Source organism: Myotis yumanensis, unplaced genomic scaffold, assembly GCF_028538775.1.
Source record: "Myotis yumanensis isolate MYYU_CA2020_CCGP unplaced genomic scaffold, mMyoYum1.0.hap1 SCAF_3, whole genome shotgun sequence".
NCBI classification, from domain to species: domain Eukaryota; kingdom Metazoa; phylum Chordata; class Mammalia; order Chiroptera; family Vespertilionidae; genus Myotis; species Myotis yumanensis.
Genome location: NW_027223754.1, coordinates 157820990 through 157845447, shown reverse-complemented (window position 1 = coordinate 157845447; position 24458 = coordinate 157820990). Strand labels below are relative to the sequence as shown.

The following is a 24458-nucleotide window of genomic DNA, read 5'->3' as shown; positions in this document are numbered from 1 at the left end:
TGCAACTTTGCATATCTTCTTTCCTCTGCCTGAAACACTTCCTCTCTCACTCGCACCAATCTTCACCTGGCTAACTCTTACTCATCATTCATATCTCAGTCGAAAGGTCACACACAAGAAGAGCTCTTTTAACCCCTTAGAGTTAGGTAGGGGCCCTAACTAGTAGTTCCCACAGCAAGCTTTACATCCCCATCATAACTTTCATCACACTTTAAACATTATTTGATTATCTAACTTCCCAGGAGGTCTTTGAGCTCTGCCAAACCAGAAGCCTGTATCTATTTTGTTAATAATTCTATCTTCAATGCCTTGTATAGTTCCTGGTACAAAGTAACCTCTCTGTGCCTCAGTTCCTCATCTGTAAAATGAGAATGAGAGCACCTACCTCATGATATGTTGGTTTGTTTGTATTTTGTTAAGTAGGAACCATTTTAATATAGCTCACAATTTTATGGGTCAAAAATTGGGGGAGGGCTTAGCCGGGTGATTCTTCTGCCCCATGTAGTATTCAACAGGCAGATAAGTTGATCTGGAGAGCTTCCCTCACATTTCTGAAACCATGACAGTCTCAGGGTAGTAAGGCTTCTTACATGGCAGCTCAGGCTACCAGAGTGTTCTAAGAAGCATGAGCAGCCCTAGCCTGTTTGGCTCAGTGGATAGAGTGTGAACTGCAGACCGAAGGGTCCCTGGTTTGATGCTGGGTTCCATGCCTGTCAAGGGCCTGTACTTTCATTGCAGGTCCTCCCCAGGGCAGGGCCTGGTTGGGGGAGTGGGGGCGCGTGCAGGAGGCAACCAATGGATATTTTTCTGTCTTTCCCTCTTCCTTCCTCCCTGAAATCAATAAAAATATATATTTAACAAAAATAACTAAATAAAAATAAAAACCAATGGAAAAATATTCTCGGGTGAGGGTTAAAAACAAAACAAAACAAGCAAACAAAAAGAAGCATGGGCAGAAGCTATCTAGCTTCTGATGACCTAGCTTCAAAAGGCCCAAAACTACTATAGAATTTTTGAGGATGAAATTAATATATGTGAAGTGCTTAGAACAGTGCCTAGCTCATAAGTACTATTATTAATTATTCTTTTTAAAATATATTTTTTTATTGATTTCAGAGAGGAAGGGAGAGGGAGAGATAGAAACATCGATGATGAGAGAGAATCATTGATGGGCGGCCTCCTGCACGCCCCCTACTGGGAATCGAGCCCGAAGCCCCGGCATGTGCCCTTGACTGGAATCGAACCTGGGACCCTGATTCAGTCCGCCACTCTATCCACTGAGCCAAACCAGCTAGGGCTTTAAATTTTTTATTTTATTTTAATTTTAAAAAATATTTTTATTGATTGCGGAAGGGAAGAGAGAGAGATAGAAACATTAATGATGAGAGAGAATCACACTTGGGCTGCCTCCTGCACGACCCCAGGCCCCCAAATCCGGGTTGAGCCCGCAACCCAGGCATGTGCCCTGACGGGGAATCTAACCGTAACCTCCTGGTTCATTGGCTGACGCTCAACCACTGAGCCACACCATCGGGGCATGATTCCTTTCTCAATCACTTCATGTGCTTCCTTGTATAACACACACTTATTGCCAAACTCTTAGCCTTCTTACTTCCCCTCCCTCTGACCTTTCCCCAACACACGCTCCCTCCCAGTCACTTTAATGAGATTGTCTAGCTCTATGTGAGCTGCAGACTGATATTAAATCAATACTTAATAGTTCAGTTCTTTTTTTTATTAATAGGATGTCCACACTAATTTCCATTGTATCACTGAAGTCAGTTTACCGTAACTCTCAACCCTAATTGTGATGAATTTGGAGAGTCGGTCATGGTGAATAGACGCTGTCAGAAGAGTGCAACCAAAGGATAGGCGGTTTCCTTCCCCGCCCTCGCCGCGTTAGAGGATTAAAGAGCGCCGACCCCGCGGCGAAAACGCCGCCACCCAGAGCGCACGCTCTCGGCACGGCTCTCTGCACAGCACCGCGGTCCCGCCCTCTCGGTGATACTCTTTCCGGCTTCCTCGTGTTGCATGACGGGAGAAATAGTCTACTTCCCCCGGCGGTGCGCGGGAACGCCCTAATTCAGAACTGCATTTCCCGGCGTGCCTCTGGCTGATCTCTCCGCCCACAGCGAGAGGCCGGTTCCGCTTGCATCAGCGTGGGATCCGCGGCGAAATGAGACTGTTTGTGAGCGAGGGCGCCCCGGGGACGCTGCCCGTGCTGGCCGCGGCTGGGAGGGCGCAGGGCCGGGCGCAGCTGCTCATCAGCACCGTGGGCCCCGAAGGTAGTCGGGCTGGTGCTGGTGGGTGAGGGGGGCGGGCCGAAGCACCCCAGACTCCCGGTCCGCAGTCTCCTTCCCCAATCCCAACCCCTACCACTCATTCCCGTCTACCTCCTGCCCCGTTATCCTTCGTCACTCCATCCCCTCTTCCTTCCCTCCCGCCGACACACACAAGAGTCACTCGCATTACAATCCCCCCCGACACCTTTTTGTTCCTAGGAAACCCTGCGCTCCTCTCCACACAGACACACTCACATGCACTCTTTTTGGTTTACCTGTTTTCGTTCCCAGCCAGCTGTTTGGGTGACTCCTAAGCAGTTCTGTTGCCAGTCTTCCCAGTTCTGTTAATTGTGTTCTTCCACAGTTGTCTCGGGTCGTTCTCAGATAATCCCAGTTCTAATTGTTCCAGTTCTTGGCTGTGCGCTAACCCAGCACCACCACCTCCTCTCTGCAGTACCCATCTGTTGTTTCCAGCTGGGGGTCTCAGCTGAACACGTGCTGGTCTCCCCAGCGCATTCTGGACCCACCCCCTTTCAGTGGTCCCGTCTTAGAAGCTCTGGATTGAGACTGCTCATCTTTTCCCCTAAACAATGTGAAGTTGTCCTTCTAAGTTGACAAAGAATTTTGTTTTTGTTTTTGTTTTTCCTGTTTTTCACGCGTTTTTCTCTCTCGCATCAGAGTGTGTGGTCCCATTCCTGACCCGGCCTAAGATCCCTGTCTTGCAGCTGGATAGTGGCAACTACCTCTTCTCCACGAATGCAATCTGCAGGTCAGTATTGGTACTTGATGCAGGGAGGTGACTAAATCACATCAGAGCTTACTGTCTTCTGTGTGGCCTTATACACAACCACTGTTTCACTGTGGGGTGAGAATGGGCCCCTCTAATTCCACCTTCTGTTGCTCTTTCTCTGGCAGATACTTCTTTCTGTTATCTGGCTCAGAGCAAGATGACCTCACCAACCAGTGGCTGGAATGGGAAGCAACAGAACTGCAGGTGGTACTGAGACATGGGGGGTGGCAGGGTGGCCCATTGCCCTGCATGGCCATCCTGACCTGTGTCCCCCCCACATTTTAGCCAGCTTTGTCTGCTGCCTTGTACTATTTAGTGGTCCAAGGCAAGAAGGGGGAAGATGTTCTTGGCCCCATCCGGAGAGCCCTGACTCACATTGACCACAGCTTGAGTCGTCGGAGCTGTCCTTTCCTGGCTGGGGTAAGTTGGGCCTTGAGGTGGGAATTGAGGAAGCTGTGTGGTAAAAGAATTAAGAAGGAAGACAGCCGAAACCGTTTGGCTCAGTGGATAGAGCGTCGGCCTGCGGACTGAAGGGTCCCAGGTTCGATTCCGGTCAGGGGCATGTACCTGGGTTTCGGGCACATCCCCAGTGGGGAGTGTGCAGAAGGCAGCTGATTGATGTTTCTCTCTCATCGATGTTTCTAACTCTCTATCTCTCTCCCTTCCTCTCTGTAAAAAATCAATAAAATATACTTTAAAAAAAAAAAAAAAAAGAAGGAAGACAGTATTCATAGTGTGCAAACCCCAACACTACCACCTTCTAGCAGTGTAACCTTGAAAAAAATTAAACTTGCTAATTTTTTTTTTCATCTTTGAAATGGGTAATATTGGTACCCACCTCATTGGGTTGTTGTGAGGATTAAGTGAGATAATTTTAAATGCTTAACATAGTGCTCGACGTGTAGTAAGTGCTTAGGAGATGTTAGATATTTTCACTACTTTTCAGAAGAAAATGAATATCTCACCTGTGTACCTTTTTCTTTTCTTTCCCCAACAAAGGAGACAGAATCTGTAGCTGACATTGTTTTGTGGGGAGCCCTGTATCCATTGCTCCAAGACCCAGCCTACCTCCCTGGTGAGCACTGAGCATATCACTTTATTCCCAGCCCCAACCGCAGAAGCTTGGTGTAGGGGTTACAGAATGGGCCGTATATTGTATGTAAGTATCCACTATGAGGTGTAACTTGACATGGAAGCTATAACAGAAAGATGGTAAAGGGAATGGGAAAGCAACTGGAGAAATTTCACAAAGAGGGGAAAGAGGCCCACTCATCCGGCCTTTCCTGGTCTTGCTGATTCCCTCTTTTCTCCCAAATTCGCAGAAGAGCTGGATGCCCTGCACAGCTGGTTCCAGACGCTGAGTTCTCAGGAGCCATGCCAGCGAGCTGCAGAGACTGTGTTGAAGAAGCAGGGTATCCTGGCCCTCCGGCCCTACCTCCAAAAGCAGCTCCAGCCCCGCTTCCTTGAAGGGAGGGCTGTCAGCAATGAGCCTGAGGTTTGGGAAAGAATAGAGGGGTCCCCGGAGAGCCTTGGTGCCTAAAGGGTCGGGTGGTTTGGAGAGGGACTTGGAGCATGGACACTACCTTTTACTGTTGTTGGGAGAGTTTCTTTATTCCATGGGCACTCCTCACCTGGTGAGGGATTCTGTCCACTCTTCACAGGAGGAGGAGCTGGCCACCCTGTCTGAGGAGGAGATCGCCATGGCTGTCACTGCTTGGGAGAAGGGCGTGGGCAGCTTGCCTCCCCTTCGGCCAAAGCAGAAACCAGTGTGAGTAGGCACAGATGAGTGGGCTTGGTTTCTTCAGTGGAAGTTGTTGATAAAATCAACACCTGCCTGCCAGGTCCCCTCTGCTGCTGACATGTTTAATTTTCCATCCTTTCCTTTTTATTCTCAGATCTCTACCTCTTTTTATTTTTTTTATTGTTGACACTATCTTTTTAAAAAGTGTTATTCTCTCTTGGTTTATAATTTTGGACACTTTCTCCATCAGTCCCAGCTGCACCCGTGTTTCCGTTATTCTTTACTTACAGATACCACCTAAATCTGTTTTTCCCAGTCCAGATCTCTACTCTGAGCTCAACATATTTGTCAGACTGAATCCTCCACCTCCACAGGCATTCAAACTCAGCATGTGCAAAAGCAAGCCAGCTATCTTCCCTGTCAGCTTCTCTCCTTTACTCATGTACTTTAGCGATTGACACCCCCCACCTCCACTTAAAAATCTAAGCCAGAAATTTTAGTGTTATCTGTACTCTTTTCTCATCCCCTCCTCCTGTATCACTTATTCCATCACCAAGTCATTGATTCTAACTCCTAAGTAGTCCTTGAATCAATCCCTTCTCTCCTCACAGCTGCTCCCTTACATCAGGCCTCACCATCTCTCACATTCTCTCTCCCTGCCTCACCATACTTCACACTGTCACCAGAATGAGTACTTAAAACAGCACGTATTATCTCACCCTCCTTTTTTGAATTCTACAGATGGTTCCTTGTGTAGTTCACAAGACCATTCAAGATCTGGCCCCTGCCTGACTGAGGCTTCATATTTTGTCACTGTCCTACTACACTGAGATAATATACACGCACATACTCAGCTTTTTCCATCAAAATGAAATAGTTGTAGTTTCAAACTTGTCATCCGATAAAGATTTGCATGTCTACTCCTCGCTAGGCCCTATGTGCTGGATCTACAGGAAGAAGCAAAACAGATAAGACTTCTGCTCTCATGGAACTTTGAGTCTAGAAAAGTAGATAGGTATTTTAAAAACTCATACAAATGTATAATCACACATTTTAGTAAGTCCTATGAAGGGAAAGAACAGGATGCCAGGAGAATAAATATCACAGGAGATTAACCTATAGGCCTCTCTGAAAAATTGACATTTGATCTGAGACTTGCAAGATGAGTAGGAATTAGGCAGGGGTAAGGCTATAGGGAAGGGTGTCTTAGGAAGAGGAAACATGTGCAAGATGGCCTTAGAAGCAAGAGAGTTTGGCTCTTTTTAAGGAATTGCTAAAAGGCCAGTGGCTTAAGGCTAGAGAGTCAAGGGGCAGATAGTCCAAGATGCGTTTTGAGAGGAAGGCAGGCCGACATCATGCTATACTCACCTTGGTGTCAATGCACATGCTATTCCTTCTCCCTGAAATGTCTGTATCCTACCTAACGGGCGTACACTCATTCCTTGAGAGCCTAATTTTACCATTTCCTTCTCTACAGAGCTTGAGTGCTTCATTTTCGGGAAACTCCCATTGTCCAAATATATTGTAATTATCTCTTTTCATGACTATGTCCTCTGTCAGCTTATTGAAGGTAGAGGCTCTCTCTGTATATTTATGTGTCCCAGTTTCCAGTAGATACTGATAAAACTTGAATAAATTGATGAAGAAAGTCCATCCATTGTTCATTTGCTCATTTTGAGTAGTTCTTCAGTACCTACTAGGGACAGTTTAGTACTAAGCCCTTTGGAGGTAATAAAGAATAGGAGATAGACTTTCTCAGATGTTTATACAGGCTAACACGTTTAAATGCATATGTAGAGGAGGAGACAATTGGTATTAAAGACCCTATTACCCCCCTGGCCTGCATGGCTCAGTAGTTAGAGCATCTGCCTGCTCACCACAGGGTCTCCAGTTCGATTCCTCATCAAGGGCACATACCTAGGTTGCAGGTCCAGTCCCCACCCCAGTCAGGATGTGTGCGGGAGGCAAACAGTCGATGTGTCTCTCTTACCTTGATGTTTCTCTCTTTCTTTTTCTCTCCCCCCTTCTACTCTCTAGAAAGCAATGGCAAAAATATCCTCACTCCTTGGGTGAGAATTTTTTTTAAAAAAGACCCTATAGCCAAACCAAACTGTCTTCTGTGCCTTTCCTTCTGACTGAAAGACATCCCTAATGCCTTGATCAGGCAAATTCCTACCCATTCCTGAGGCCCAACTCAAGTATTCTGCCTCTGTGAAGTCTCTCTCTCTCTTTTTTAAAAATATATTTTTATTGATTTCAGGGAGAGGGAGAGAGAGAAATATCAATAATGAGAGGGAATTGTTGATTGGCTGCCTCCTGCACACCTCCTACCAGGGATTGAGCTTGCAACCTGAGCATGTGACCTAGTTCATGGGTTGACAGTCAACCAGTGAGCCACACTGGCCAGGCTGAAAAGTCTCTTAATCTTAGGCTGGAGTGTATGCTTGCCTTCCTTGGAGCTCCTTTGATACTTTGTACCTCTCATTGCTCTGATTCCAGTTGCAGATATGTAATAGCCTGTAACCCCCTAGAGCAGTGGTTCTCAACCTTCTGGCCCTTTAAATACAGTTCCTCATGTTGTGACCCAACTATAAAATTATTTTCGTTGCTACTTCATAACTGTAATGTTGCTACTGTTATGAATCGTAATGTAAATTTCTGATATGCAGGATGGTCTTAGGCGACCCCTGTGAAAGGGTCGTTGTACCGCCAAAGGGGTCGCGACCCACAGGTTGAGAACCGCTGCCCTAGAGGGTAGAACCCCATACATACCTTTCTATCTGCCACCAAGTTACAGGGTAACACAAAAGACAATAGTGTGCTACTAAGTGCCTAGGGTCTTGGGACACAGGGATGACTGGATGGAAGGCCAGTCATTAATGAAGGAAGGCTTCCCTGAAGGAACTGATTTCAAAACTGGATTTCAGTGTCCAGTGATTATAGATTGAGAATGGTCAGAAAGACAGAAAGTCCCCGATGAGGTGTCAGTGCTAAGAATGGGGATGGATACATGATGTGCACAGCTGAGCTGTCAAGGATGAACCCTAAAAAGAGAAGGTGGATTGAGTGGCTTCAGACAGCAGCTTGAGTGATGTGACTAGGAATGATCCTGGAGAAGTGGGGAGGAGAGGGTGGTTATGAATGCTGGCTCGAATCAGGCCGTGAGGAAGTGACCAACATGGGTTAGGGAGAGGAGTCGGGGGTGGTGGGTTATAAGGATTTCAGGTAGAGATGAGAGGTAATATTAACATAGCATCTGGGAAGAAGGAAAGCGGTCGGCACTGGGAAAATTCTTGGTGGGCTTTGAAGTTAGGAGTGGTGAGTGATGGTGATGGGACAAAGCCTCAGGAGAGTTTTGTCAGTACCTGGGAAGTTGGAGCCTGAGGGTGAGCTAATGGAGGAGAAGCAGTCAGAAGAGTCGAGTGTTGGAATACGGCTGTGTAGGAGCAGTGCACGAGGCTTGCTCACTGTGGGCGGGGCGCTGTCCTTGCTACTGTAGGGGATCACAGGGCTTTTGGGGGAGTTTAGTCCTGTGGGTTCATTTTAAGGAAGACTTCAGATATACATGACCATCTGACATAGGCTAGATCTGTGTCTGGGTATCTGGTGGACTTTTGGTCCCTCTTGACCCTTGCGTCTCTTCCATGAACTGTTCTCTTCCTCCTTCCTCACCAGGTTGCCTGTGGCTGGGGAAAGGAATGTGCTCATCACCAGCGCCCTTCCTTATGTCAACAATGTCCCCCATCTTGGAAACATCATTGGTTGCGTGCTCAGTGCTGATGTCTTTGCCAGGTGGAGCCAACTGCTGCAGGGAGGACCTGAGGGAGCCGTGGGTCCCAAGGAATAGAATGCCCCAAGGGTGGAGGCTGAGGGAGTCCAAGGGACATGGGGAGCGGCTGATCCTCATATTCTCTTCCAGGTACTCCCGCCTCCGCCAGTGGAACACCCTCTATCTGTGTGGGACAGATGAGTACGGTACAGCGACAGAGACCAAGGCTATGGAGGAGGGTCTCACCCCCCAGGAGATCTGTGACAAGTACCATGTCATCCATGCTGACATTTACCGCTGGTTTAATATCTCTTTTGATATTTTTGGTCGCACCACCACTTCACAACAGACGGAGTAAGTTTCCTCTGATCAGGCAGAAATGGAGGGTGAAGGCTGGGGCTGGGGACCATGAGAATATCCTGGAGACAGAGGAACTGAGATGGTTGTCTAGACAATCCCCCTAAATTTAGGACATGAATATTGCCCTGAAATGTATTCCAAGCATTATTAAGGAGATTCAGTGTGGTCAGGTTCTGAGGAGCAAGTGAGGGAGGTAAGAGGCAGGTTGGAGGCTTGTGGGAAGTATGCCTTTCGTCTACCACTTCCCTCCCCTCCCCTCCCCTCCCCTTCCCTTCCCTGGCTGCCACAGAGTCTGAGCACATTCCTTCCCGCTCCTGTGGGTGTTTATAGCAAATATGCTCTTCCTTCTTTTGCCTGGTAATTCATCCTTATAAAACCTCTACATGGTAGACAGGCTGTCAGCTAATAGTGCTGTGTGGTTTAATAGTTGGACTGATTTAATTTTTAGGACATAGTACTATTCTTTTGGAGATTTTTGTTAATGAAGAATACAAAACAAAGCCTGTATTTGACAAATTCTAAAATGTCAAGGGAAGAGACTGTATGAGGAGTTGAAGAATATGTGTAAGGGGTCTGGGGTCATCCAGTCCAACTCCCTAAAGATGACTAGATGGTCTTTGCCTTGAAGGGTCTTCTGCCTGATTTCTTTGGCATTTGGACTAAATGAATTTGGGTCCTAGGTAGAGTAGCAGGAGGGAGGGTTGCACCCCTTCTTCTGACTTCTCTGACCTGTCCCTCCCCTGTCCCTTGCTCACCTCACCAGAATTACACAGGACATCTTTCAACGATTGTGGAACCGAGGTTTTGTGCTGCAAGATACTGTGGAGCAACTGCGGTGTGAGCGTTGTGCCCGCTTCCTGGCTGACCGCTTTGTGGAGGGTGTGTGTCCCTTCTGTGGCTATGAGGAGGCCCGGGGTGACCAGTGTGACAAGTGTGGCAAGCTCATCAATGCCGTAGAGCTCAAGGTGAGTGGAAGGTCTCCTAGGAGCCCAGAAGGAGACAGTCTCTATTCTTCTTCTTCTTTTTTTTAAAATTAATCAATTGATTTTAGAAAGAGAAGGGAATGGGGAGGGGGGGGAGAGAGAAACATTGATTTGTTTTTCCACTTATTTATGCATTCATTGGTTGATTCTTGTATGTGCCCTGACTGGGGATCAGACCTTGGCGTATCAGGATGATGCTCTAACCAGCTGAGTCATTTGTCCAGGGCAACAATCTCCATTAAGGGACTCCCAACCTTGTCCCACTCAGGATTTTTGTTTTAGCATTCAAGACCTTTGACCAGTGGTTCTTTCTACTCCATCTCAGCAACTCATCATTCAGCTCATTAGATAATTACTTACTAAATGAACATTTACTATGTGCTTAGCATTGTGCTAGGAAATTGAATTTATATTTCTCTACTTTTGCTTCTGTTTCAGACCACATTCTATGAATGCTGTCTCTTATACTCCATGTTTACTCATTTGTTACTTTAGTCATTCTTTTTATTATTATTGATTTCAGAGAGGAAGGGAGAAGAGAGAAAGAAACATCAATGATGAGAGAGAATCATTGATTGGCTGCCTCCTGCATGCCCCACACCGGGGATCGAGCCTGCAACCCAGGCATGTGCCCTGACCAGGAATTGAACCCTGACCTCCTGGCTTATAGGTCGATGCTCAACCACTGAGCCATGCCAACCGGGCTATTCATTCATTCAGCAACTTTTTTTTTGAGTTCTTATAATAGGGCAGTCACAGTTTAGGTGCTCAGGATGTGGCAGTGAACAAGACAGACTTATTTAGTGTGGGGAGGAAACTAAAGACGAGTATATAATTATGGAATAAACTGCCGGGGAGATGTGATAGAGAGTGACTTCTGGGGGGAGGTAGGTGATTAGGGAAGGCATCTCAAAGGAGGTAACATTTAAACTGAGAGTTTAGCCCTAACCGGTTTGGCTCAGTGGATAGAGCGTCGGCCTGCGGACTGAGGGGTCCCAGGTTCGATTCCGGTCGGGGGCATGTACCTTGGTTGCGGGCACATCCCTAGTAGGGAGTGTGCAGGAGGCAGCTGATTGATGTTTCTCTCTCATCGATGTTTCTAACTCTCTATCCCTCTCCCTTCCTCTCTGTAAAAAAATCAATAAAATATTAAAAAAAAAAAAAAAAAAAAAAAAAAAAATAAACTGAGAGTTTAACTGAAGAATGAGAGGGAGCAAGCCAGGCTATGAGAGTGAGGTTAAGAGCCTTACAAGCAGAGGGGCGTGGCAATGCAAAGGCTTAAAAGGCCAGTATAACTGTAGCACAGTGAATGAGAGGGAGGGTGGATTGAGACGAGGTCAGATTACCAGGGCCTAGTGAGCCATTGTGGGAGTTGAATGGCAAGCTGCTCTGTGGAAAATGGATGGGAGGGAAGCATGAAAGTTTGGAGACTAGAGTGGTAGCTCCAAAATGGGATGATGTTGACTCGGACTCGGTTAATAGCAGTAGAAATGGGGATGGGGAGAACCTGGAGATACGTTGTGGAGGCAGACTGTAGAATTGGATAGACTAGAATTCTGGGTGATGGGAAAGTCAAGGAAATGATGACTTTTAAGTTTTTGGCTTGAGCTGCTACGAACATGGGCGTGATTAGATGAAAAACAGGCTTTCTGGTGGAATCTCTTTGGGTTTGTTAAATTTGAGATTCCTTGCCCTGGCTGGTGTGGTTAGAGCATCGGCCCGAGCACTGAAGGATTTGATTCCCGGTCAAGGGCACATACCTGGGTTTGCAGGTTCAATACTGGCCCCAGTTGGAGTGCATGCGGGAGGCAACCGATCAATGTGTCTCTCTCATATTGATGTTTCTCTCTCTCCCCCTCTCTCCCTTCCACTCTTTCTAAAAATCAATGAAAGAAGTATCCTCTGGTGAGGATTAACAACAACAGTAACAAATTGAGCTCCCTTCTAGACACCCAAGGAGAGGTTAGGTAGACAGTTTGAGAGATGCATTTGGAGTTCAGGAGAGAGGTCCTGAGAGAGTTATAATTTCTCACCTCCAAAAATTTAGATCAAAACTTATTTCACTGATTAGTCCCACCTAACTGTTTACTCCTTTTTTTTTTTTTAAATATATTTTATTGATTTTTTACAGAGAGGAAGGGAGAGAGAGAGTTAGAAACATCGATGAGAGAGAAACATCGACCAGCTGCCTCCTGCACATTTCCCACTGGGGATGTGCCCGCAACCTAGGTACATGCCCTTGACCGGAATCGAACCTGGGACCTTTCAGTCCGCAGGCCAACGCTCTATCCACTGAGCCAAACCGGTTTCAGCTAACTGTTTACTCCTTTAGTCATCACCCTTCTGGGTTTGTATAGTCAACTTGTACCATGAGAATAAGTATTTCTTGACATTTTGCTTTGTATGTGTCTGCACTTGTTTCCCATACAAGCCCTCTCTCCCTAACTTGATTGTAACTTCCTTAGGAGAGGAGCTGTGTGTCTTCTCTTTCATCATTCCTGCCTCTCCTTACACGGCTGCATATAGTGTAGTGCTCTGAGAAGGCTTTTTCTTGTTCTCTGGCGTGATAGGACAGAGACATGAAACTCTGAGTAACACATGTTATGCTACGTGGACCTGAGCCTCCCAAGTTCACAGAAGGCCCAAGTAGTTGATGAGTTGGCTGGGTGTGAGCGTGAAGCTAAGCTAGATGGCACACCGGGGAGCTCATCCCTCTGTGCCTCTCCGCTTGCCTGGACAGCTCCCCATGACCTGCAGGCCTGATCCTGACTCTCATCTTGGGTCACACTTTCTCTTGAATTTTCCTTCACAGAAGCCTCAGTGTAAAGTCTGCCGATCGTGCCCTGTGGTGAGATCCTCGCGGCACCTGTTTCTGGACTTGCCCAAGGTAAGTGGGCCTTTCCCTCAACTTGGTCTGCATGGCCTTTTCTGCCCCCTCAGCCTCAGCCACAAATCTATACCAAATTACTCTTAAATGTTTTTAATTTCTATTTTAAAGTTATACACCATAAAAATACATAACAAGTGAATGGGCCCAAAGTGAAAGGCTCAGGCCCACTAAACCCCACGCCTGCTTGCAGAGGTGTTTTACTGCTGTCCTTTTCCTTTGTGTCTATTCAGGAATATTGTATGCGTGTGAATGAACTGTACATATAGTCCTCTTTACTCTTAAATACTTCTTTTGTTAAAAAATATGTTTTTATTGATTTTAGAGAGAGCAGAAGGGAGAGGGAGAGAGAAATAGAAACATCAATGATGAGAGAGAATTATTGATCGGCTGCCTCCTGAATGCCCTCTACTGTGGATCTAGCCTGCAACCCAGGCATGTGCCCTGACTGGGAATCAAACCGTGACCTCCTGGTTCATAAGTCGATGCTCAACCACTGAGCCACACCAACTGGACTACATTTAGTTTTTTATATCTCGTTAGTTTCCTTTCATCTGAAACAGTTCCCCAGCCTTTCTTTATCTTTTATGACAGGGGTGGGGAACATCAGGCCTGCAGGCTGTATAAGACCCAAGAAATCATTTAGTCTGGCCCTGCCAAGGCATTAGGGGTGAGTTAATTAAATGTTTGATCAAATATAGCAGGCTCATTTTAAGTTGATAATTTTGTATGGCCCACAAATAATTTTATAAATATCCAAATGGTCCTTGGCAAAAAAAAGATTCATCACCCCTGACCTAATAGGATGTTCTGGAAATCATTCCATATCACTTCATAGCGATCATCATTATTTGGTGATGGGTTTTTTTATTTCTTTTTTTGTTAATCCTCATCTGAGGATATTTTTTTCATTGATTTTTAGAGAGAGTGGAAGGGAGGGGGAGAGACAGAGAGAAGCATTGATATGAGAGAGACACATAGACTGGTTGCCTCCTGCATGCGCCCTGACCAGAGCTGGGGATTGAGCCTGCAACTGAGGTACATGCCCTTGAGGAGTCAAACCTGGGACACTTCAGTCTGCATGCTGACACTTCAGCCACTGAGCCATACTGGCTAGGGCAGTTATTGTTTGTTTAAACAGCTACAAACAACTACATTTATGTAGGTTCCATAGTTTATATAACCAGTTTTCTGTGTTCTCCATTTAGGTAGTTTTCAGTACAGCAGGTCCTTGAATAATACTGTTTTGTTCAATGTTGTTTTGTTATAATGTTGATTAGATGCTGTAGGAACTTAACTCTTGTTTTTATCAATTAGCTTGTGGTAAAAATTGGTTTTGTTATATGTCATTTCACTTAAAGCTGTAGAACCTACTGGTGTTAAGTGAGGACTTACTGTATTTTGCAATTGCAAGTGATGTTGCAGTAGATAAATGTTTGACCAAATACAGCAAGCAAATTTTTTTTGTATTATATCTTCAGGATAATTTCCTTAAAAGTGATCACTTGCTGTGTCAATGGTAAATGCATATGTAGTTTATTGTCAAATTTTCTTCAATAGGTGTTGTTGCATTTTTGCATTCGCATCAGCAATCTGTGAGTGTGCTGTTTCCTCATAGCCTTGCCAATAGAGTATATTGTCAGGCTTTGGAAATTGTGGTATTTAATTGGATAAGTCACATAAACCATCCATTAAAAAAGTTTACTTTTGTTTTTCTGCTTACAAAAGTGATAAAAGCTTGTTTTTTAAATTTCAGCTAGAAATATATGGTATAAATGTGAATGTTCCCCATAATCCCATCTGAAAATAAAGTACTGATACATATTTTTCTTCAAAAATTTTCTGGCCCTAGCCGATTTGGCTCAGTGGATAGAGCGTCAGCCTGTGGACTGAAGGGTCCTGGGTTTGATTCCTGTCAAGGGCATGTACCTCGGTTGCAGGCTCCTCTCTGGCCCAGGCCCTGGTCAGGGCGTGTGTAGGAGGCAACCAATCGATGTGTTTCTCTCACATCGATGTCTCTCTCTGTCTTTCCTTCTCTCTGTCACTCTTACTGAAAATCAATGGAAAAATATCCTCCAGTGAGGAGTAAAAAAAAAAAAAATTTTTCTGGGCTTGCCCAGCCTGTGTGGCTCAGTGTTTGAGCATCTACCCATGCACCAAGAGGTCACCAGTTTGATTTCCGATCAGGACATGTGCCTGGGTTGCAGGCCCGATCTCCAGTAGGGAGCATGCAGGAAGCAGTTGGTTGATGTGTCTCTCTTATTAATGTTTCCATCTCTCTCTTCCGTTCTCTCTCTAAAATCAATAAAAAAAATATTTAAAAACTTTCGGGGCTTATGTTAGTCTGTGTGTTAATATTTATTTATTTTTTTATTTCTTTTATTGATTTCAGAGAGGAAGGAAAAGGAGAGAGAGAGATAGAACATCATTGATGAGAGAATCATTGATCTGCTGCCTCCTGCATGCCCCCTACTGGGGATCAAGCCCGCAACCCAGGCATGTGCCCTTGGCCGGAATCGAAACTAGGACCCTTCAGTCTGCAGGCTGACGCTCTATCCACTGAGCCAAGCCGGCTGATATTTATTTTTATAGTAATAGAATTATACTATATATTGTTTTGCAGTTAGCTTAATTTAATTAGTAATGAGTCTTGGAGATCTATACATGTCAATTACATATAGGTCTACCTTAGTCTTTTTAATGGCCTTATGAGTATTTTATTGTATTGATGCACCATATTTCTTTAGTTTTAATTTTTTGCTATGATGAACAGTGCACTTCTTTATGTACACATCTATACACTCTTGTGTGAATATTTCCATTGAAAAAATTTCTAGAAGTTGAATTGCTATGTCAAAGTCATGAGTCTTTTAATATATCACCAGACTAGTCCAAAGGGTTGTACGTATTTACCCTTATGCAAACTGTGTATGAGGCTTTTCTAAGTCAGCCTCTGTCTCTGCCTTCTCAGCTGGAAGACCGACTTGAGGAGTGGTTGGGGAAGACTGTGCCTGGCAGTGACTGGACTCCTAATGCCCGGTTCATCATTCGTTCTTGGCTTCGGGACGGCCTCAAGCCACGCTGCATAACCCGAGACCTCAAATGGGGAACCCCTGTACCCTTAGAAGGTTTTGAGGACAAGGTAAGAATCCCATGCTTTACGGATATCTCTTATTATTCAGCCTTGAGATCCTGGGCTAACATAATACACTGTTGACTATGTCTTGTTTAACTGGGTTTCCCAATTTTTTAAAAAATTGAATTTTTCGGGGTTACTTAGGTCAATCAAATTATATTATTGTATTATATCAAGTGTATTCCCAGTGTTTTTTTTATCCTATCGTGTCTCTCTCCAGGTATTCTATGTCTGGTTTGATGCCACATTTGGATACATATCCATCACCGCCAACTACACAGACCAATGGGAGAAATGGTGGAAGAACCCAGAGCAAGTAAGCAGTTCTTGGTTAGCCTGTCTATGGGGAGGGTGCATGCGTATATGTGCGTGGAGGGGGTTGGGATTGAGAATTTGCTCTTTCTGAAGTCTTTGAAGGTCTCAGGAGCTCTGTCTTCCAACTATATTCTGTAGGTGAACCTCTACCAGTTCATGGCCAAAGACAATGTTCCCTTCCACGGTTTAGTCTTTCCTTGTTCAGCCCTAGGAGCTGAGGACAACTACACCTTGGTCAGCCATCTCATTGCTACAGGTATCCTGGAAGACTGGACTAGGAATATTCCTAGGGAATGAGGGCTGAGGCCATACTTGGAAGGTTTTGGAAAGGTGCTGGGTCTTGAGTTAGGAGTTGAGATAGGAAATAATTTGAGCATGAGAACTCTACCTAGAAGGAAACAAGAACCTGAAGAAAGCAAGAGTCAAAAGCTAAAACTTCGTAATGAATAGAATAGAAGCAAAGCGGGGGAAAGGCTCAGATGGAGAGGCAGGATTCAGGCAGCTACTCAAGAAGTGTTGCTGGACACCCATAGTTGAGTTCAAAGGAGAGTCAATAGGTCAGAGAGGGGAGAAAGTGATTCGAGCAGATGGTTCTCATTCATTCTCTTTCTCTGTCCAGAATATCTGAATTATGAGGATGGGAAGTTCTCTAAGAGCCGGGGTGTGGGAGTGTTTGGGGACATGGCCAAGGACACAGGGATTCCTGCTGACATCTGGCGCTTCTACCTGCTGTACATTCGGCCCGAGGGCCAGGACAGTGCCTTCTCCTGGACAGATATGTTACTGAAGAATAATTCTGAGCTGCTTAACAACCTGGGAAACTTCATCAATAGGTAGGACTTGGTGAGGGATCAGTCAGTAGATGAACTGGGCTGGTGCTAACTCTGCTCCATGAAGTGGGAGAGATGGGAATGAAGAGATGCCTAGTGAATGGGCAGGAGGCTGGGAGGGATGGGAGGATAACGTGGAAAGTGGATTCCTATCAATTGGGACTTGCTCCTAGAACATAATAGCTTATGTATGCTTGGGGGAAGTTGGTTATAGAAATGTGATTTAGCAAAGTTGGTCACAATGTTTTGTAAATTGTTTCTTATTAATGTTCTTTGTAGAATTGGAAATGTGTTTTTGCAAAAAAAAAAATAGTTAACTTGCATGCATTTGAAAAGTTTAACTGAGGAAAGGGTTTATTTTAGTGTAAGGGTAAGAGACTTCTGCTGAACTCTAGAGTTTTTGTTACTTGAGCTCAATTTCATTTTTGGCCCTATGTCAGCTATTCTGAAATCTAAAGAAATATCCTCAATGGCTACCTACTCTTTCAGGTTTGATCATTAATCACATTTAACAGTAGCAATTTACATATATTTCAACTTGATTATTCTGAGTGTTGATTTTTAAAAATAAAACGAACAGTTGCTTAACTTTATCAGGTTTTTTTAAACAACGGATAATGAATGTGAAATGTCTGTTATGTGCAGTTGTATTCTTAGGGGATAGAATAAGGAATTACTTTGTTAAGCTTTGCCTTCTAGCTTGAAGGAGCCAGAAAGTATCAGTTCTGAAAGAATGTAGAATTAAGAAAACCAGGTCAAATTTCTATAAGAAGACTGGGAAATTACTCTTTTTTTTCTCTCCTCTCTCCTTCCCTTACTCCTATCAAGAGCTGGGATGTTTGTGTCTAAGTTTTTTGGGGGTTATGTGCCCGAGATGGTGCTTACCTCTGATGATCAGCGCCTGCTGGCCCATGTCTCCCTGGAGCTCCAGCACTATCACCAGCTTCTAGAGAAGGTTCGGTAAGTAACCTACACCCGACTCATCTGAGTGGTCTGCTGGCATGTTGAGAAGCCCATACTGGTCCTTCCAGGACCTTATACCTTGGCCTGCCTCCCCCCTTCCCAGGATCCGGGATGCCTTACGCAGTATCCTCACCATCTCTCGTTATGGCAACCAATACATTCAGGTGAATGAACCCTGGAAGCGGATTAAAGGCAGCGAGGCTGACAGGTAGGTAAGGAGGTAGGGTTGGCTAGGGGGATCAAGTGTGTGGTAGGCTGTGTCCTCTTAGAAGTCCTGACTAATGACTCTGTTTATCTAGGCAGCGAGCAGGGACAGTGACAGGCTTGGCGGTGAATATAGCTGCTTTGCTATCCACCATGCTCCAGCCTTACATGCCTACGGTTAGCTCTATGATTGCGGCCCAGCTGCAGCTCCCACCTCCAGCCTGCAGCATCCTGCCCACAGACTTCCTGTGCACCTTACCAGCAGGACACCAGATTGGCACAGTAAGTCTCTGAGGATCGGAAGAGCCATTGTCTCTTTTACTAATAAAATTCCTTCATGTGCCATGCGGCCTTTGGGGAGGGTCAGAGAACTTACTTTGGGCATGGGGCTTTCACAGCTATTCTCTGAAGCCCTTCGGCACCCCTCCCCACTTTGCACTTAGGCTTGTTTCTGATATAAAATCCTTGGTATTGGCTCCCAAGCCCAGTGTTATCTGTAGCCCATATTTTCTCATCATTCTTCATGCCAGAACCCAGTACATGGTACATGAAACTGATATATAGTAGATGCTTAAAGTAACACCATGGTCACTTGGTCTCCATAAGGCTAACAATCAGTGAGCTGTGAGAATACGGGTAGCCATTTCCCCTTTGACACAAGATGATAAAGTAAGTCCACCTTTAAACTTTTGCATCAACCTAGCATCATTTAGTCTTGGACCCTATCAATACTTTGTTTTTTCATAGTGACTGCTAGGGCTTTTCCTGGATTCTTTACTGAAATCGGCGATACACTCAAGCTTCTTGTAAAGCATTTAGAGTCCCTGAATGTTAGTGATTGGGGTTAGAGAGGCCCTCTGTGTAGTCTGATAGAGTTTATACCTAATCAGTGAATGATTCTGGAATTCTTTTTTTTATAGGTCAGTCCCTTGTTCCAAAAATTGGAAAATGACCAGATTGAAAATTTGAGGCAGCGCTTCGGTGGGGGCCAGGTGAGAAAGCTAGACTGTGCTCTCACCCAGCAACAGCCACAGCGCCATCTCCTAAGTGTCCATAAGTAGTCCTCACTCATCACTCTTTCCACCTTTTGGCCCTGCTACTTCCTCACTTAAAGTTTTTCTTTCCTGTCTTAGCTAGAAGAGTCCCTGGTGTTAAAGGTAATCACTTTCCCCAAGATGTTGTATAAAACTTGAGGTCAGGGGATATTTATGGTAGCAGGTGATAACTCTTGTTATTATTCTCCAGGCAAAAGTGTCCCCCAAGCCAGCAGTTGTAGAGACAGCTGGACCACAGCAGATACAAGTGCTGATGAATGAAGTGACAAAACAGGTATGAAGTTTGAATCCTATGTGGGAGACCAGAAAACTTGAATCCTACATAGGTCCTTTCTGGTCTCACTATTGTTATTCCCCCACCTCCTCCCTCTTCTCTTAGGGCAACATTGTCCGTGAACTGAAAGCACAAAAGGCAGACAAGAACCAGGTTGCTGCAGAAGTGGCTAAACTCTTGGATCTGAAGAAGCAGTTGGCTCTAGCTGAGGGGAAACCTCTTGAAACCCCTAAAGGCAAGAAGAAAAAGTGAAAGTGAGAACTTGGCTTATAGAGTCACTTTAATGGATTTGGACAGTAATAAATAAATATGCAATCTCTATATACATGCTGAGACCCTTTCTTCTTGTCTACCCAGAGCTTTCCCTCCACTGTAGGTATGGGGTTAAGGGTCACATCATTGACACTCATAAGAAGGTGGTTAGTAGCCACCTCTGGGAAAAGATGGTACTGGCTCAAGGGGGAAGTGATGGTCCCAAGTGTTCATGCTTGATGCAGATTGACCATTCGGTCAATTAGAGCTCGGCGAGTCACCTCCACTTCTCTGGTCAGACGCTCGATTTCCTGCTTGAGCCGTTCATTCTCTTCAGCTAGCTGTGCCACTTTCCTTTCATTCTCTTGTTCTTTATCCTTCATGCGTTGCTTTCCAGCCCGGGCTGGGGACTGACCACTCCGTTTCCGTTTCCTGGGTATTCCTTGGTCTTCCTCCTCTTCCTCCTGAGCCAGGGAGCTCTGACTGGAATTTGGAGAGCGAGGGCTCTGGAAGGTGCTTGTGACCTCTGCTGGTCCTGGCTCCTCAGTCAGCCAAGCCAGAGAGGCAGGGTCAAGAGTGGTGAAGGTTTTTGATTCTTCCTTCAAGGGAATGAGGAAAGGCAGGCGCTATTAGTTGAGATGGGAAAATCAGCACCCCTCCCCCCCAGCTTTATGTGTAGCATTCTCACCTCCTCATTTCCAGGGGGTGAGACATAGGCACGCCCATTTTCATCTGAGGACAGCACCTCCTGCAGGTCCTCATACCAGGCTTCCAGTTCCCAGCTGGACAGTGTCCCGAAGGAGAAAGGCAAAGACTCGGCTGCCATCGCTGCAGCTGGATCAGGCTCTGAAAAAGGATATACTTGGGATAGTGGGGAAGGGAGGAAAGGATAGGGGGTGGAATGAGCACCACAAAGCAGTCAAACGGTTTATACCAGTTTGGCAAACTGGCCTGCTGCCTGTTTGTGCAGTAAAGTTTTACTGGAACATGGACACATCTATTGATTTACATATTTTTTATGGCTACTTTTATGCTACAACAGTGGAGATGAATAGTTGTGACAAAATGTGTGGCCCTCCATATCTAAAACATTTACTATCTGGCCTTTTAAAACTTACCAACCCCTGGTCTATACTAATATTCCCTCCTTGCTTTTGCCCAGCACTTGAAGTAAGTGCCTGGATATACATTCTTATGGGATTGTAGTAAAAGTTATCTGCCCTGCCGAAACCGGTTTGGCTCGGTGGATAGAGCGTCGGCCTACGGACTGAAAGGTCCCAGGTTCGATTCCGGTCAAGGGCATGTACCTGGGTTGCGGGCACATCCCCAGTAGGAGATGTGCAGGAGGCAGCTGATCGATGTTTCTATCTCATCGATGTTTCTAACTCTCTATCTCTCTCCCTTCCTCTCTGTAAGAAATCAATAAAATATATTAAAAAAACAAAAGTTATCTGCCCGCCCTAGCTGGTTTGGCTCAGTGGATAGAGCATCAGCCTGAGGACTGAAGGATCCCGAGTTTGATTCCGGTTAAGGGCACATAGCTTGGTTGCAGGTTCGTTGGCCCTGGTTGAGTGTGTGCAGGAGGCAACCAATCGATGTGTCTCTCTCACATCGATGTTTCTGTCTCTCCCCTCTCCCTTTCACTCTCTCTAAAAATCAATGGAAAAATATCCTCGAGTGACGATTAACAACAAAAAAGTTAGCCGCCCTGAGAAACTCCATTGGTAGTTTCCAGGGGCAATTACCACATCAGTTGTGCTCCTTTTTCCTGGGTGGGGAGTTCCATGGGTTAGTCTGACTTTGATGGGGATTGAGGTGTGGTAAGACAAACCCATTATCTTGGTTGGGGCTGACTGCTTACTCAGAGCCATCTTTTGATTAGGACATGCTTCTAAGAACAGTGATTTGGTCACCTTGTTAGGGGCAGGCCAGGTGGATGGATGTGGTCTGACAGCAAAAGTGCTCAGATGCAAACCCTCCTCTCTTCTCTAAGCGTTTCACTTCTCAGGGTCCCAATAAAGGAAGGCTAAATAGCAACTCTTAGGAGTTGGTTTTGGGAAAGGGTTGGTTAGGTTTACCTGCTTTCAGGTGTGGTGATGTATGAAGATACACTTCCTTCTTGAACACTGTGGGGAATCAAAGATAAATATGTTAACCACTTTTGGAAGGGGGAGAGCCAGGTTCTTTTACTTTTATTTATCAGCATCCTATTGATCCGTTCTTACTGCCTGTCTTATAGAGTATGGATAGTTAACAGTCCCGGTACCCATTTCCAAGGACAGAGGAGAGCCTAATTTCCTTTATTTTTAGTTGCTGACATTTGTAGTCCTGATTGCATAATAGGAAAGCCCTGGCCATCTCAGCTTTCTCTAGATTCAAGGCAGGCTTCAAACCTGCCAGGGTAAGTAAGGACTATACTACAGGGAAGGGAACAAAACAACTTTTCCTAATTCCATGCCCACACTGACATCCTCCAAATTGTACAGTCCCAGTATAGACCTCTAACTCTGTTATCTAACTGCTTACTTGCCGTCTCCTTTTGGATGTTTAATAGGCATCTCAGACTTAATATGTCTAAAAACAAACTCCTGCTAATCTTCCCTTTCCCCTTCCCTATCTTGGTAAATGGCAACTCTAGTAGCTTTGTATCTTCATTGAACATTGGTATCTTCATTGATCCCTCTCCTCTTACACCTCACAATCCAATCCAAACCACCAGCAAAATTTCTTAACTCATTCTTCAGAAACCCAGAATCTAAATTCTTCTCCCCAATTCCATTGTTACTATCAAGTTCCTATCTCTCTGGGATGACGGCAGGTTTCCCAGTTTCTGCTCTTACCACCCTTCCCTGAGTCTATTCACAACACAGCAACCAGAGTGGGCCTTTTAAAACTTAAAATCAGGTCGTGTCACTCTGTTCAAAATCACCAATGACTTCCAATTTCCCGCATAAAATGGCTTAGAAGAACCCACACAGTTGGCTCCTCTGCCCTGGATTTCTCACTGACCACTCTCCCTCTTCTCACTCTAGTCCAGCCAACTGGCCTTCTGTTCTCTAAAGATACTATGCGTGCTCCCACCTCAGGACCTCTGTTCTTGCTGTCCCCTTCTGGAACGCTCTCCCGCATACCTGCATGGCTTACTGCCGCACCTCTTTCAGGTTTTTAATTTAATGGTCATTTCAGCGAGGGAATCCCTGATCACCCAATGTAAAATTAACCCTCACCCAAAGCATTCTCTACTCTTTCATTAATTTTCTCTATGGCACTTATCTGTTTACTGTATGCCTTTTCCCACTGAACTGTAAGCTCTGAGAGCAGAATTTTTTTCTCTTATTCATGGATGTATCCTGGGCCCCAAACTGCACATAGTAGGTGCTGGTTTGGAATGAATGGATACATTCTCCCCAATCTCTTACAGGGGGGGGAGGATGAAGCCAGAAGTAGAGCAGCAGCTGCCTATCTCTGGGGACTGTAGATGCAATATCGCCCAGAGTGTTTGTCTGCAGGACTGTCCTCCCTGGGGAACCCTCCTTGCCTTCCAGAGCCTGGAAGGTGGCTTTCATCAGCAGTGGAGCCCCAGGCCAGAGGGCTGTAGAGCCAAACAGGGGACTGGCCTGATGCAATGGTTACACAGATTAGTTGGAGACAGGACAGGGAGAAAGAGGCAGGGGCCACGCTCAGGAGAAGGACCATACACTGGGGAGACCCCAAATGACTTCCCATACTTAAGAGATACAGGATGCTCTCTTGTGCAGGAGGCCCAGGGACCTCTGGGGGAAAGTAAAAAACCTATCTGCTCTCCCTGGACATGGGCATCCTTCCTCCCAGGCTGTCAGTTTCCTGAAGGTGCGGAATGGCTGTCCCGTGTAAGGTTCCGGAGCCCCACTACCAACGTGGCCATGCTGGCACCGAGACGCTGCCTCCGACACGGGACTCGGGGTGGGGCTGCTGGTGGCCAAGCCAAGGCAGCGGCCTAAGCTACGGTCCAACAGGCTTCTCGACGTGGGGGTGTGTCTTGCTGCTCCGCCTCCCACCAGACTGGCCTAACGCGGAGGCCTGAGGTCAGCCACTGCAGAGAATACAATAACTCTGAGGGCAGCCGGGCCCCTTCGCTCCGGGCGGGGTGGGTGATGCTGTCGCCCGAAGGAAGCAGGATCTGTAACACCTCTCCCGAATAAAGGATTCTCCCCATCTCTCCTTCGGACCGTCACTAACTTCATTATGGAGGGGGTGATGCCACATCCTGAAGAGGGGATGCCCCGACTTTGAGGGGGCAACGTCGCAAAGATGCAAGAGTAAAAGGTAGATGGACGGTCAGTACTCACCTCTCGCCTCAGATTCCGGCTCTGATTTTGGCTCTGTCGCTGCCACCCGCTCATCTTCAACATGATATGCACGGTGTCTTAGACTCTAGTCTCTGACCTCGGTCTCCCCGAGCAGTGATCTTTTAACAGGGCCTTGCCCTCCTCTCAGGGGCGGACCCAGAAGGCTACCAATCAGAAAGCGGCACGCCAGTTTGGGCCCCGCCTCATCCCTTACATCCGCCACTCAGGAGCTCCGCGGCCCCGCCCCCATCGCGCCTCCTGCTTGGGGGTCCAGGTCTTGTTGGACCCG

At 45.9% G+C, this 24458-nt stretch overlaps 3 protein-coding genes across 4 annotated transcripts; 1 reads left to right on the top strand and 2 right to left on the bottom strand.

The window, feature by feature from the left end:
• The first annotated feature begins 2176 nt into the window (after positions 1-2176).
• Positions 2177-19914, top strand: MARS1 (methionyl-tRNA synthetase 1). 2 transcript variants are annotated; one of them, XM_070409883.1, is made up of 22 exons: positions 2177-2285; positions 2961-3051; positions 3198-3276; positions 3358-3492; positions 4072-4147; positions 4395-4567; positions 4734-4840; positions 8489-8605; positions 8733-8936; positions 9706-9907; positions 12738-12812; positions 15784-15954; positions 16169-16264; positions 16402-16519; positions 16883-17096; positions 17922-18053; positions 18160-18264; positions 18356-18542; positions 19181-19252; positions 19394-19417; positions 19506-19589; positions 19695-19914. In XM_070409883.1, exons 1-22 carry the CDS (start codon positions 2177-2179, stop codon positions 19839-19841), a joined length of 2718 nt encoding a protein of 905 aa, XP_070265984.1. In that variant the 3' UTR covers positions 19842-19914. The 2 variants fall into 2 exon arrangements, with proteins under 2 accessions (XP_070265984.1, XP_070265985.1); XM_070409884.1 differs by lacking the exon at positions 19394-19417.
• On the bottom strand, positions 19852-20667 carry DDIT3 (DNA damage inducible transcript 3). Its single transcript, XM_070409896.1, has 2 exons — positions 20530-20667; positions 19852-20440 (listed from the first exon to the last, which is right to left on the bottom strand). The coding sequence occupies exons 1-2, from the start codon at positions 20665-20667 to the stop codon at positions 20072-20074; spliced, it is 507 nt and encodes a 168-aa protein (XP_070265997.1). The 3' UTR covers positions 19852-20071.
• LOC139006991 (DDIT3 upstream open reading frame protein) lies at positions 20648-24232 on the bottom strand. Its single transcript, XM_070409897.1, has 3 exons — positions 24170-24232; positions 21920-21967; positions 20648-20687 (listed from the first exon to the last, which is right to left on the bottom strand). Exons 1-2 carry the CDS (start codon positions 24230-24232, stop codon positions 21926-21928), a joined length of 105 nt encoding a protein of 34 aa, XP_070265998.1. The 3' UTR covers positions 20648-20687; positions 21920-21925.
• Positions 24233-24458: the final 226 nt, after the last annotated feature.